Source organism: Fistularia commersonii, chromosome 21 (genome assembly GCF_037954325.1).
Source record: "Fistularia commersonii isolate RoL2024-O1a breed Wild chromosome 21, RoL_Fcom_v1.0, whole genome shotgun sequence".
Lineage (NCBI taxonomy): Eukaryota > Metazoa > Chordata > Actinopteri > Syngnathiformes > Fistulariidae > Fistularia > Fistularia commersonii.
Genome location: NC_141304.1, coordinates 7346116 through 7359500, shown reverse-complemented (window position 1 = coordinate 7359500; position 13385 = coordinate 7346116). Strand labels below are relative to the sequence as shown.

At 37.0% G+C, this 13385-nt stretch overlaps 1 protein-coding gene across 2 annotated transcripts in view; it reads right to left on the bottom strand.

Moving 5' to 3' along the window:
- The window catches only part of cntn4 (contactin 4), a 176299-nt gene that overhangs the window by 100712 nt on the left and 62202 nt on the right, over nucleotides 1-13385 (bottom strand). For both annotated transcript variants that reach the window (XM_086167710.1, XM_086167712.1), the window contains exon 4: nucleotides 11142-11317. In XM_086167710.1, coding sequence (XP_086023836.1) covers nucleotides 11142-11317 — 176 coding nt within the window. The remainder of the gene's footprint in view (nucleotides 1-11141; nucleotides 11318-13385) is intronic.

Genomic DNA, 13385 nt, shown 5'->3' with positions numbered 1-13385 from the left:
CTCTCATTTTACCTCTGCATTTTTGAGTCTACACTGGTGCCTTTTCCATCCACAGAAGCACAAAGGGTACTGAGACAGCCTTAATCAAACACAGCTTGAGTAAATGAACAAAATAACTTTTTATGCAATCTGGTCACAAAAAATAGAAAAAAAAAAAAGCTTTGTTTTTGAGTGACCCCGCCACTTACTTTCATCTCAAGGCATGATAGAAGGTTAGATAAAAGAGCTTTCCAAACCTCCCTCCCAAAAATGAGCCAATAGAACAAAGAGGGTGAGGCCGAAAGACATCTAAGGTAGTGAATTTATTCCAAAATGCTATTTTAAGGCATTATTTTTGGAAGAGATCAAAGCTGCTATGACTGGTGAAGTGGCAATGTCTACTTCACTAAAGCAAGTGATTTCACTTTCACATGGATGTATCTTCAATGGTTAAGGCATGCTGCTGTACCGCTGAACAATCACGTTTCTCTCTCAGCAGCCAAAATGGAGCAAAAGAAACATTACTGTGAAAGGGTTGGATCAGAGAAAAATTCACCAAGTGTGGCTGTTGCCTCAGACATGGGGATTGGTTATTGAAGGGGGCATGACCAAAGGGCTTTTTTTTTTTAATGAAAACACACAGCTGCGCACATGTTCATTGTTAGCTCAAAAATAAAAATAAAATGGCTGACCATTTGCTTGTAAGAGCATATTTTAAAATTTTCTCTGGAAAAAAAAAGCAGAAAACCCCCGGGGCTACTTTCAAATTCAAAATAGTTTTTGATATGTATTTCATAATTTATTAAACTTTAAGCTTCTGTGTCATTTTGTGAGAGGAAGAGACTAATAATGATTTATAGCTTTGGAATGAGTAAACACGAACTCCAGTCCAGTTCCATTAGCATCTATTATTGCAAATCTGGGCTGACATTACAAACAATGATCCAGATAAGTCCTATTATCGCATTTCTGACATAAAACCCTGCTAAATGGCAGCATAACTTATCATACTCCCAATAGAAGAACATGCTGATCTACAACTCCTCAAAGACATTTTGTTCATGGAATACTCAAACTGACCTTAACAAAAATATATTATGATTATTCATTCATTCATTAATGAACGCTTATCATGCATTAAGAGTGGAAGGGATGCTCGAGCCTATTCCAGCTGTCATTGGGGCGAGAGGTGGAGTGCATTCTTGACCAGCCACCAGCCCGGTTAAGGGTGCCAGCAGGGCAACATATAGACGACCACATACTCAATTGCTCATTTATACATCAAGGCAATTTTTTCATACAGAGAGAACATGCAAACACCACACAGACAAGCTCCCTTGCACAATTGAACCATGTCATATTGTGTTGTGTGGCAGAAGCACTAACTACTGTGCCGCCGTGCCGCCCCTATTGCTTTAATTTTTATTATCATCGTCATTATTATCATTATCATTATTATCATTATTAACAATGACAATCCACAACCCTGTGTGCAGGATAAGTGGATGAAACAATGACAAAGATAATAGTATTACCACTGCTAATTCTGATAATAACAACAACAATATTTTTTATCATATAATGCCTGGAATTCTCTCCCTCTCTCTGTATATGTATAACACGCACACACAAACACACACACATTTTCGGTTCTTCTCTTCCTTTCTTTCAACTGTAAATCTTGCAATTGGACATGACAAAAGTTATCTGTTCAAAATGATTCAGTCTGATTTTGGATTCAGTTTGAGTTTAAATCGAGTGATTGTTGCAGTTGCTGCTTTTGATGCAAAAAATAGATGAACATTGATGCCTTGGCAATCCAAGACCTCTTGAGTGATACCACAATGGTGTGTTCCAGATTTAACAAAAAATAAAATAAGAAAAAACAATAACCCAAATTAATAAATGAATAAATAAAGTACACCCATTACACCTTGTTATCTCACTCAATATAGTCAGCTCATTCACAACAGCAGTCTACATGGTTTATTTGCATCTCAATTAACTATTCATACTTCACCATATTAAAGGTTAAGCCCTACCTTAAAATTTTCACCCCATATAAGTTTAATTACTTTGCAACTTAGATGAGCTAAAAAAAGACAATAAAGACTGTGAATAACTATTGGCAATTACAGCATAAAAGTGGACTCATGCTGCCACATCCACCTAATTACATGCTCCCTTCCATAGACCTTTCCACACTGGTTAGATCAAATTAAAATAAAACATAGAAAATAAAAATGTCAAAACACCAAAGAATCACTCTGCATCTTTCATGGAGATCAAATTAATCTGGAATAACATGGAGAAACTCAAAAAGACATAACCAAATCAAGATCGTGATTCTAAATATGATGGCTTAAGTTGTGCCCAATCTTCATGAAAATGTTAAAGTCTGTAAAAGATTATCCCTCCTTTCCAGCTGAAGCCACTAAGGACAGAGACCAACACTGTGATAATATTATTGAATAACCAACCTTTCATCAGTATGAATTATGGGTATACATCTACATAATCACAGATAAAGAATCAATTGACATGTTGATCAAGGGCAGCCAGTATTGAGTGGAAGCACCCACTGCCCATCAGTTATCCCTGCCTCAGGAGGTAGACAGCCACAACCCTTGCCACAAGTACCATCATCCATCAAAAGTTTGTGACAACAAGAAGAACAGGCTTAAGTATTTGGACTTCCGCCACTTTCAAAGAATAACCTTGAAGGAAGCTTGGAGCAAATGTCAACAAAGAGCTGTATTGGAGTTTTGGGTTCCATTGTAGGGCATATTTACTTTTGTTGACAGAATAATATATATATAAATGGCCAAGTCTAATAAGGATATTTCCAGCCTGGAAAAAATGTATTCTTTCTCCAGGTTTCTTTACTTCTGTGAGTATAAGTTGGAAATGGGTAATTGTATTACATTCAATGGTATACACTGGAATGAGAGAATAATTTGAAACACATTGAAGAGTTATTAATTACTCAACATTTCAACAACATAAATAACATGTTGGAATGATAAGCTACCAAGAGCAGCGATGCCTGATTAACTTATCAAAAGTCAAATTCACTTGAATGTGCTTGGGTATGTAAGGGAAAAAAAATCAACAAATGCAATTTTTTGTTCTTCTGTTCCCTGACCTGAAACATGCCTGATAATTTATCTGACACAAGCTCAACAATTAAGTTCTATGAAAAGGCTTTGCTCATTTGCTCTCGTTGGTGCCGCTATATTGGTTTGATGTGTGAGAGAAAGATTGTCCTCTTCATACTTTCATTATTCTTACAGTAACCTTATCCTCCCAGCTACAACTAATTTAAAAACTATTAAATCAATGGTTGATTGGTTTATTATGACACCCAGCACTAATGGCCAAAGGATGTACCATGGTGTCAGCGCATCTAAATTTGAAATGTTTTTTGGCCATTAACCAAAAGTTAATTTAAACCTCAGTCTCTTAGACTTTTGTTCCATTTGAACTTTCTTTTGACAAAAGAATGAATCTATGACAGTGTAGTGAGGTCATACATTCATATAATGTCCTCACTGCTCAGTCAGCACATCAGAGAAACAAATTTGTGAACCCATCCCATAGTCAACCAAATTACTAATTTATGGGTGCTGTAGAAAAGGTAGCACTTTGAAAGATGCAGGAGAGCGTGTTTGACCAGAAGGAAGTGGAACTAGCAGCAGCCTGATAGCACTGTCTTTTTGAGCTTTTATTTTTTCTCCTTCTCTGCAGAGCCAACATTATTAAGGAGAGTTAATATCTGCTGAGCAAACAGATTTCTGGTAGGGAAGTTATTGTTTGATTAGACAACAAATTCTGATTTTGATTATGAAAAAGGAATTTCGTTTTTATCGTGTTTATTTGAAGACGGATATGTTTTATATTGCAGTACTTCAAAGAGCATCACTCTTATTAAAAATCAAAAGTCTAATAAAAAATTTACCTGTAATCCTATTTCCACATTTATTTGAGTTTAAATTCAAATAATGCTGCTGCCTTAATAAATACAATAACCTAATAGTAGGCTTGGAATGTTATAGTTCATTGAAGCAAAGAAGTGTAAAATCTGATGGCTGCCAACAACGGAAGAGGCCGAGTAGCCTTTCTTTTAAACACACTATGTCCCCATGTATCTTTAAAATGACCTCATCTAGTTATTTTTAAAAGGACCTTGCTTTTACTGCCATGAAGTCGAAGGTTTTGCTCATGCTCTATAGCATAGACCCTGATTCTGGAGCTGATTAGGGTTTTTAATGAAGCAGCCTGATACTATACTACTATACTAAGGCGACCAGGTGCTGAATTGTCTAACAATGTGTAAAATGTAGAGAATATGAACCATGTAGGTTTTTGGTCTCGTTGATATTTTGCGATGGATCAGGTATGAATCTGAGCTCTAAAAATGTTCATCGACATTTAATTGACAAACACAGCTGAAGAAAATGTTGAAAGTGCATTGGAAGATGAGCCTCTGAAGATGATTCCAAAATGAGTTTCTTTATATTAACTTATCTGTTATGTCAGGGCTATTTATTCATTTATGTTTTATCATTATCTTTTTTCATCGTTCTACAATCCAGCAGCCAAACATTTGTAATTCTACTTCATGTAATTATTAAAACATCATATGTGCTGTAGGGAATGTGACTCTTTCTAGACCAGATGTAAGCTGGCATGGCAGTAGGAATAAACATGGATAAAGGTAACAATTTAGAAATCGTGGCTTGGATATGTTGTATAAAATGCAGGATATGGTTTAAAGGCTCAAATAAATCTTCAGTTCTAATTGGTTCCCATTTGATTTGTTGCTAAGACTTCAATTAATAACTCATTTACCCTCTATTGAATCTCAAATTCAATGAATAATTCCACTTAATTTCAGCTTTTCACAGAATTTTCAGGCACTGTGACAGGGGAAAATATATTGTGAAACCAACAACTCTGATTGTTGATGAGATAAGAAACCTGACAACTAACTGTTATAGGCAACTAACCCAACCAATAAAAGAAGTAATGGTTAATTATTTAGCATCACAAATTTTGGATCTAATCTCGGAACAATATTTCCTGAACCAAGTGCAATTCAAAGTAACAGTTTAGATAATTATTATAATTTTTTTTTCTTCTGTGATAGACTGGCAACTGGTCAAGGGTCTACCCCGCCTCTTGTCCAATGACCTTAACACCCATGCCAAATACAGGATAAGTGGTAGATAATGGATGGATGGCTGGATTGATATCTTTTCTATTAAAAAATACTTTAAAAAAGAAAACTGGAAAAAAATGTAAAACACTAAATTTTATATACATGTGTCAAACGTCATATAAATACATTAGCGACCTTCGGTCACATAAAAAATGTATGAAGCTATATTTTAGTTGAAAATTTCAAGATCCTTTTAACATAAAAAAGACTTGTAATTAAAAGGCTTATTCCCCTTTCATTACTCTTTCAAACACTCGTGCTTCACTATTGCATTTTGACCTTATCGGGCATTGAACTCCTGAAAGCATTTTTAAAGCTAAGGAATTTGAAGGCTGGCCCCAGTTTCCAGGGCATGAAAGTGCAGAGCTTTAAGTGGGAGAAAAATAAATATAAAATTAGTCTCTTTTCACCGAGTCAGTGTAATGGAATTAAGAGTCAGGACACTGACATTAAATAAAGCACAGGCAAGTCACAATATAGTAGTCTTTCTATGACAGTCTTTATTTTGATATTCTTTCCCCCCCTTTGCATTATCCATGATATCTGAAAGCATACTTCTCTTGTTGTTGACCACTTTTGTCAGAGAAGTAGCGCAAAGCTCAGGAAAACTAAACCTTTACGGGAAAATAATCCCCCATATAGCTATAGCCTACTGCAACGATTGGTCAAAATTGAATAGTTAATGGCGATTTTTGCTATGGGATTATTTCTGCTGTGAATTCGGACAGAACATATGTATGTCATTAAGGTGGTGCAAAAATTAACAAGGTTTAGAAACAGTCTTATAGTGTGTTGTACATCTCTCATGTGGTTTTTATCTTTTGAAAGGAACAGAGATGAAACATTCATCAAGTTTTAACTATGCAGAAAACTAAGTTCGCATTTGATAATTTCAACAGGATTTTTTCCTCCTTACATCTGATAAATACACTTTTTTGATGTTAACTTCGGGTGTTTCTCTTTGTAAATCTTTACGCATGTTTAAACTTATAAATTGATGAAATTAGGTTAAAAAAAGCAATACTGACATATTCACACACACACACAATCATTAAATATATGTGTCCAAGACAATCAGTAACACACACACACACACACACACACACACACACACACACACACACACACACACACACACACACACACACACACACACACACACACACACACACACACACAGGCTTCTAATGCCTGTGGTCATATTAGTGGTGAGAGCAAGGACTGCGATCTGCCATAATCAGAGTTGAATTACATTTCCCACTTAAAAGGTCACAGCTCTCAATTATGACAAGTATTATATATGAATTGAAATATTGCATGTAACTAAAGGACAGATGTGTGAACAGATGAGCATGTGTTTTAGATCCCTTATATTTTCATAAAGAATGACATGACACTCTACAGTGATACCAGTTGCCCTTTAAATTATCTGCTTGAACCTCCACCATTCAATCATCATGTGTAGTTAATTAAGCTATACCAGGAGTAATAAAGAAGATAGATGACACTCGGTCATACATGTACACCCTGACAACCACAGAAGCTGAAGGCTGGTAAGGTCAGAGCCCAACAATTGATGGAACTGTCATCCTATCATTGTGGAAATCCACCAGGAGGATTGGGTTGTGGATTGGCTTTCCATAGGTGAAGGGGTTCAAACATCCCCCTGGAGACATATTGGTGGCCTTGTCTCCAAACGCTGAATGTCAGAATCTCATCCGAGCAGAGGATCACTCACTTGTTAATGTTGTCATTTATGTTTTGGCTGATATCTGCCACATAGTCAGTACCGACTGACTTCCTTCTTCCTCAATCCACGGGCTGTCAGACTCATCAATATCTGTGAAATCATCTATTGTTGTGATGCAGGAAATATTAAAATAAATAAATACATCTTGTTATCATCCAGTTTGCTGTCTAACAGGGTCAAAAAGCAAACAGATACGATGCTGCTTCGAGCCTCTAATGAGAATGTCAACTCAAGCATGGATTGCACTGAATACACAGATTCTGAACTGTATATCAGAGCTTAGGCGTCAGTGGGATTTGCATGATGTAATGACATTTCAAGCGGAATCAGATCTACTTATATGGCCTGACTTAATAACTTATTTCTTGGACTCTAAATGCATATCATGTAAGTTGGAACTTATTTTTAGAACCTAAAATGAAAACAAAAAAACAAGCATAGTATTTGACAAGCAGGTTGGAATGGGTGGTGAAAAGTGTCAGGGGTACTATGTGATAGAAGACTATCGGCCAGAATAAAAGGAAAGGTGTACCAGACAGTGGGGAGGCCAGCGATGCTGTATGGACTAGAAACTGTTACAATGACCAAAAGACAGCAGGCAGAACTAGAGTTTGCAGAGATGAAGATGTTGAGGTTCTCTTTGGGAGTGACCAGGATGGATAGGATCAGGAATGAGTTTATCAGAGGAACAGCACATGTTAGATGTTTTGGAGAGAAGGTCAGAGAAGCCAGACTGAGATGGTTGGGTCATGTACAGAGGAGGGATAGAGAATACATTGGTAGACGGATGCTGGAGTTGGAGCTGCCAGGCAGGAGGTCTAGAGGAAGACCAAAGAGAAGATTTATAGATGTAGTGAGAGAGGATATGAAGGTAGTTGGTGTGAGAGAGAAGGATACGGAGAATAGGTTTAGATGGAGAAAGTTGATTCGCTATTGCGACCCCTGAAGGGAAAAGCCGAAAGAAGATTTGACTATGAATATCTTAATTTTTTTTTTTTTTTTTTTTTACATTAAGAAAACAGTGAAACATCAGTTACATTTGACCATTGCATGTCTCCCATCATGGATGGACCATGAGGAGCAGGCAGCCACTTTGCAGTGTCTTGCTGAACAACACTACCAAAGGCTAGGAGGAACTTGCAAAAAGAACCAGGTACATTTGGTCCCAAGACAAGAGCTCTTGCCACCTGAGCAGCACTGCTAAAATAGAATGATGGTACATTTTGTTGAGAAATAAACGGTTTCAGCATTATTTTGTGGCTGAGAAGAACTGTTTTTTGTTTCTTGTTCTTTTTTTGACTTTGTCATTCCTAACATTCTGGTATTGTTCTTTTCAAATACAAGGAGTTAGCTAACATCAAGCCTACATCACCTTGGCTACGCGACCTACATCAAGCCTCACTCCCAACTCACAAGTCCAGTGTTAAGATTGTTGTCTAGAGGAGACTGCAATGCTGTTAAAAGAAAGTCTGCCTTTTCTCAATCTGCCTTTTCCTATAAAGCCATCAAAGAATGGAATGGGCTTCCAGACAATCAAAAGAGCATGACTGATTTTTAAACCTTTGCACGGGGCATTAAAAAATGGATTCTGGAGCACCAAACATGCTCACACTAACAATACCAGACGGGTATTTCCCCATCAGATGTTACCCAGAAGGGTTATATCTGATGGCCCCCAGATAACCAAACTAATAATATCACAACAATATCACAACAATAAAACTTTCAACTTGGGTTTAACTTATTTTATTGCCTTTTTATATTTTGTATAGTTATTTTATTGCCTATTTGTATATTTTATATATATTGTCTATTTGTACAGTTTTATATTTTTATTGTCTTCCCAGGACTACAGAGGGAAATTAGCTATGAGCTACAATCTGGTACAAACATCTCTGCCTCTGTGCTTAATGTAATTGTACACTGTCCTAATAAACTTTTTAAAAAATAAACTAAACTAAAAAACTGCTTATGAAAACAACATTGTGGGCCATTAGTAAGCTTACATTACTGAGGAAAACAAGCAAGGTATTTGCTTGCTCTTTGTCAGCAACTGCGTGCAAATATCTGTGGTCAATATTCTAATGAATGTCCCAATGGTCAATATCAAAAGACAAAAAAACAAAAAAATTAAATAAACAAGGACCAGCTTCCAACTTCTTATAAGGCTTTCAACTTGTGATTCTTGCTGTATAAAGAGTCAACAAAACTTCATGAAGATATCTTAAAATGCTGTGTATGTATGTATACAGTGGGCAGAACGAGTATACGATACACTGTTGATTTTTCAGCTTTTCTCAATTTCATAGCATGCGAGGTCTATAATTTTTATCATAGGTATTCTTCAACTGTTAGTGACAGGATCAATGAAAAAATCAAGAAAACTACATTGTATGATTTTCAAGTAATTCCCGGTAATTTACTTTTTATTGCACAACATAAGTATTTGCTACATCACAAAGACAGACTTTAATATTTGGTACAGAACCCTTTGTTGGCAATTACAGAGATCAGACATTTCCTGCAGTTCTTGATCAGGTTTGCAGACGCTGCAGCAGGGATTTAGGACCACTCCTCCATACAGATCTTCTCGAGATCCTTCAGGTTTTGGAGCAGTCGCTGGGCAATATGGACTTTCAGCTCCCTCCAAAGATTTATATTGGGTTCAGGTCTGGAGACTGGCTAGGCCACTCCAGGACCTTAAGACGCTTCTTACGGAGCCACTCCTCAGTTGCCCTGGTTGTGTGTTTCAGGTTGTTGTCATGCTGGTGGACCCAGCCACGACCCATCTTCAAGGCTTTACTGGTTACAGGAGGTTGCTGGACAAGAACTTGCGCTACATGGTGCAGTATTCCTGTCCCCTGTACAGAAAAGAATTCCCAAAGAATGATGTTTCCATCTCTTTGTTTCATAGTTGGGATGGTGTTCTTGGGGTTGTACTCATCCTACTTCTTCCGCCAAATACGGCGAGTTAAGTTTAGACCAAAAAGCTCTATTTTTGTCTGATCAGACCACATGACCGTCTTACATTCCTCCTCTGGATCATCCAGAAAGTCATTCGCTAATTTCAGATGGGCCTGGACATGCGCTGGCTTGCGGAGGGAAGACCTTGCATGTGCTGTAGGATTTTAATCCATGATGGCGTAATCTGTTACTAATATTTTCTTTGAGACTGTGGACCCAGCTCTCTTCAGGTCATTGACCAGGTCCAGCCGTGGACTTCTTGGCTGACCCCTCACCTTCCTCATGATCATTGATGCTCCTCAAGGTGAAATCTTGCATGGAGCCCGAGACCGAGGGAGATTGACCATCATCTTGAACTGCTTCCTTTTTCTAATAATTGTACCAGCAGTTGTTGTGTTCTCACCAATCTACTTGCCCATTGTCCTGTAGTCCATCCCAGCCCTGTGCAGGTCTCCAATTTTATCCCTGATGTCCTTACACTGCTTCCCGGTCTCTTTGGCCATTTTGCAGAGGTTGGAGTTTGTTTGTCTGAGTGTGTAGACAGGCGTCTTTTATACAGGTAACCAGTTCAAACTGGTGCAGTTAATACAGGTAATGAGTGGAGAACAAAAGGGCTTCTTAAAGAACTGATAGGTCTGTAAGAGATGCAATTCTTACTGGTGAATAGGTGGTCAAATACTTATGTCATGCAATAAAATGGAAAGTAATGACTTAAAATCATACAATGTGTTTTTCTGGATTTTTGTTTTAGATTCTGTTTCTCACAGTGCATATGACAAATATGACAGACCTCTAAAAGCTTTGCAAGTGGGAAAAGCTGAAAAATTGGCAGTGTATCAAATAATTGTTCTCCCCACTATATGTATATATATATATATATATATATATATATATATATATATGTGTGTGTGTGTGTGTATATATGTGTGTGTGTGTATATATATATGTGTGTGTGTGTATATATATATATATATATATATATATATATGTGTGTGTATACATATATATATATATATATATATATATGTATAATATATTGATATATATGTATATATACATATATACATACGGGTTGTTTGTTCTACACCACATATATGACTGATCAATTGTCAATATAGAGGATGTGAATTAGAAACTTTGTGAGTGAGTCATCCTTTAGTCCTCTTCAGCAGAGGCTAAGAATCTTCTTTAGTGTGCCCAAGATACAAAACGGAGAAAAGGACTCACATGCAAAGGTTAGACTGGCCTCTCGGCTGATGATGGTCCCAAAAGAGTTGGAGGCGAGGCACTGATACGTTCCTGCATCATGGTCTTTGTTCAGATGGCTGATTCTGAGGTTGCCTCCAGATAGACTGTAGTGAGATCTAGATTTCGGACTGATTTCCGTGCCATTAAGCTTCCACCTAAAGAAAAAAAAAACAACATACAAGAAGAGACACATTTTTATGCACATCAAAAAATATACACATTTCTCAGTAAAGGGCAACCACAAGGAGAAGAGTATTACTTGCATATTTGATTTTTTTTTCCCAAACAGGGAAGAAATCAAGTTGGAGAAGAACCAGAAATCTTGCCCTCCAGCTTAGTGTTAATTTAAGCAGCAGTGAACCACAGTGATGCCAAGGACTTGACTCCCTGAGAATAGATAGCATTGCAGGCCATCCATCTTTCCAGACCCTAGTCAAACAGCATAACAATACTGGTTAATCATTATGGTGTGGCAATTAAAAAAAATGCCAGCAACCTTGCCTTCACACTTGTGTATTCTGGACTGGTCTCCGTGATTATCGCTGCTGTTCAAGCTGATCAACAGAGGGTGTAATTCACTTAAAGTGACAGCAGACAATGTCGACACACAAATCCACCATATTAGGAGAGGCACATGTGGGAAAGAAATTGGTAATTTCCAGGGAAATAGTTCTAGGCTTTCACTTACTTCAACAGCAACAAATGAAGTAGGGCAAAAGATAAAGCTCAGGCCAACACATTAGCCTTGGCATATGAACAATAAAAAAGGTTATGTGCAAATAAACAAGCAGGAAATGAGAAACATATACAACAGATACCACAGATAGACACAGATATCATGCAGATATCAGGCTATAGATTCATAAATATTTCTTTCTATTTTCTTTTTTTATAAGTTTACATGTCTCCAAAACAATTATAATGGCACTATAAAAAAAATCCTATTCTGCTCCAAGTCAATGTTCTCCTGTGACTAGTGTAACGCCTGGTGTAATTATCAGAAATTCAGATGTGCTGAGAAAGAATGTCCAAGTAATACAACCGGTCAAATCAAAGCAAACCTATATCTGACTGTTTATTCAACTTACCACTGTTGTCAGTGGTAAGCTGGTGTGAAACGTTGAATTAAGCTTGTACTAGGAAAGAAGGGGATGTTTCCAATGCTGTTCCTTACTTTAAAACCGATGTTGTCAGTTGAAGAGGCAAAGCACAAGATGTGATGATGAAATCAAAATGGTTTTGCTTGGTGACTTTGTGAAAGAAAAAGGGAAATAATTGAGGGAAATAATTTCAGAGTTGTAGTATGTGCTATTGTTTGTAAGTTGTTTTTGTCATCACATTTTTCCTCTGAAAACCATCTCAAATTGGCCAGTTTGAACATTTCAGCATGTAATATTAACATTAAAATCCTGTATATTTAGTGAATAACAGATTGGACAAGGACCTTACTTAACATCAAACTACTTAAAACAGTGTTCGGGAATAGCTCAAATTCATCACATTATAGAATTCCAAGAGCTGATCATTTAAAAAGCGGCAGATTTATGTCCCACCCATACCCTAAGTGACTTACAAAAAGCAGAGTATTTGTGGGCTGGTGATTACAGCACTCAAAGATCTCTACAGATCTTTTTATTGACAAAATGTGTGGCACAATGGTCTTTCAAGGCCCTTCTCTAGTTAGTTTGGTAATAAGGGAGAGTGCACTCTCAAGAGCTGTATTACTATGCACAATGGAGAAGTGCCTGAGGAGGGGCAGCAGTGCTCTTGCAGCCACAGCACCCATTTGTTTACAGTTGAACTGAAACAAACACAAAAATACAACATAATTTCTTTTTAGAGCTAAATAACACCTTGGGCTAGAATGAAACAGAAGAGTGCTTAGAAGAGGAGAAATGACACTTAAACCTTCAGCAAAATACTACCATTGTGCTTATTCAGTTTATGAGAAAGGGATAATTTTAAAAGCAAAATTTTGACAACTGTAATTAAAAGGTTGCGTATGGTTTTTAGAAGTCTGGAAAACAAATGTTGCAAAATATTTTTCTCCTGCCATTTAAAAACAGACAAAAACTGGTGAGATTGGTGGATGTTTTAGTTACTGTATGTCTGCAAGTATCCCACAAAGGCTTCTAAATATACTGTGATGAGTTTGTGTGTAATGATGGCAGTAAAGAAATAATAATAGTGCAAAAACTCCCACTGGCCATTTGTGAAAAATTG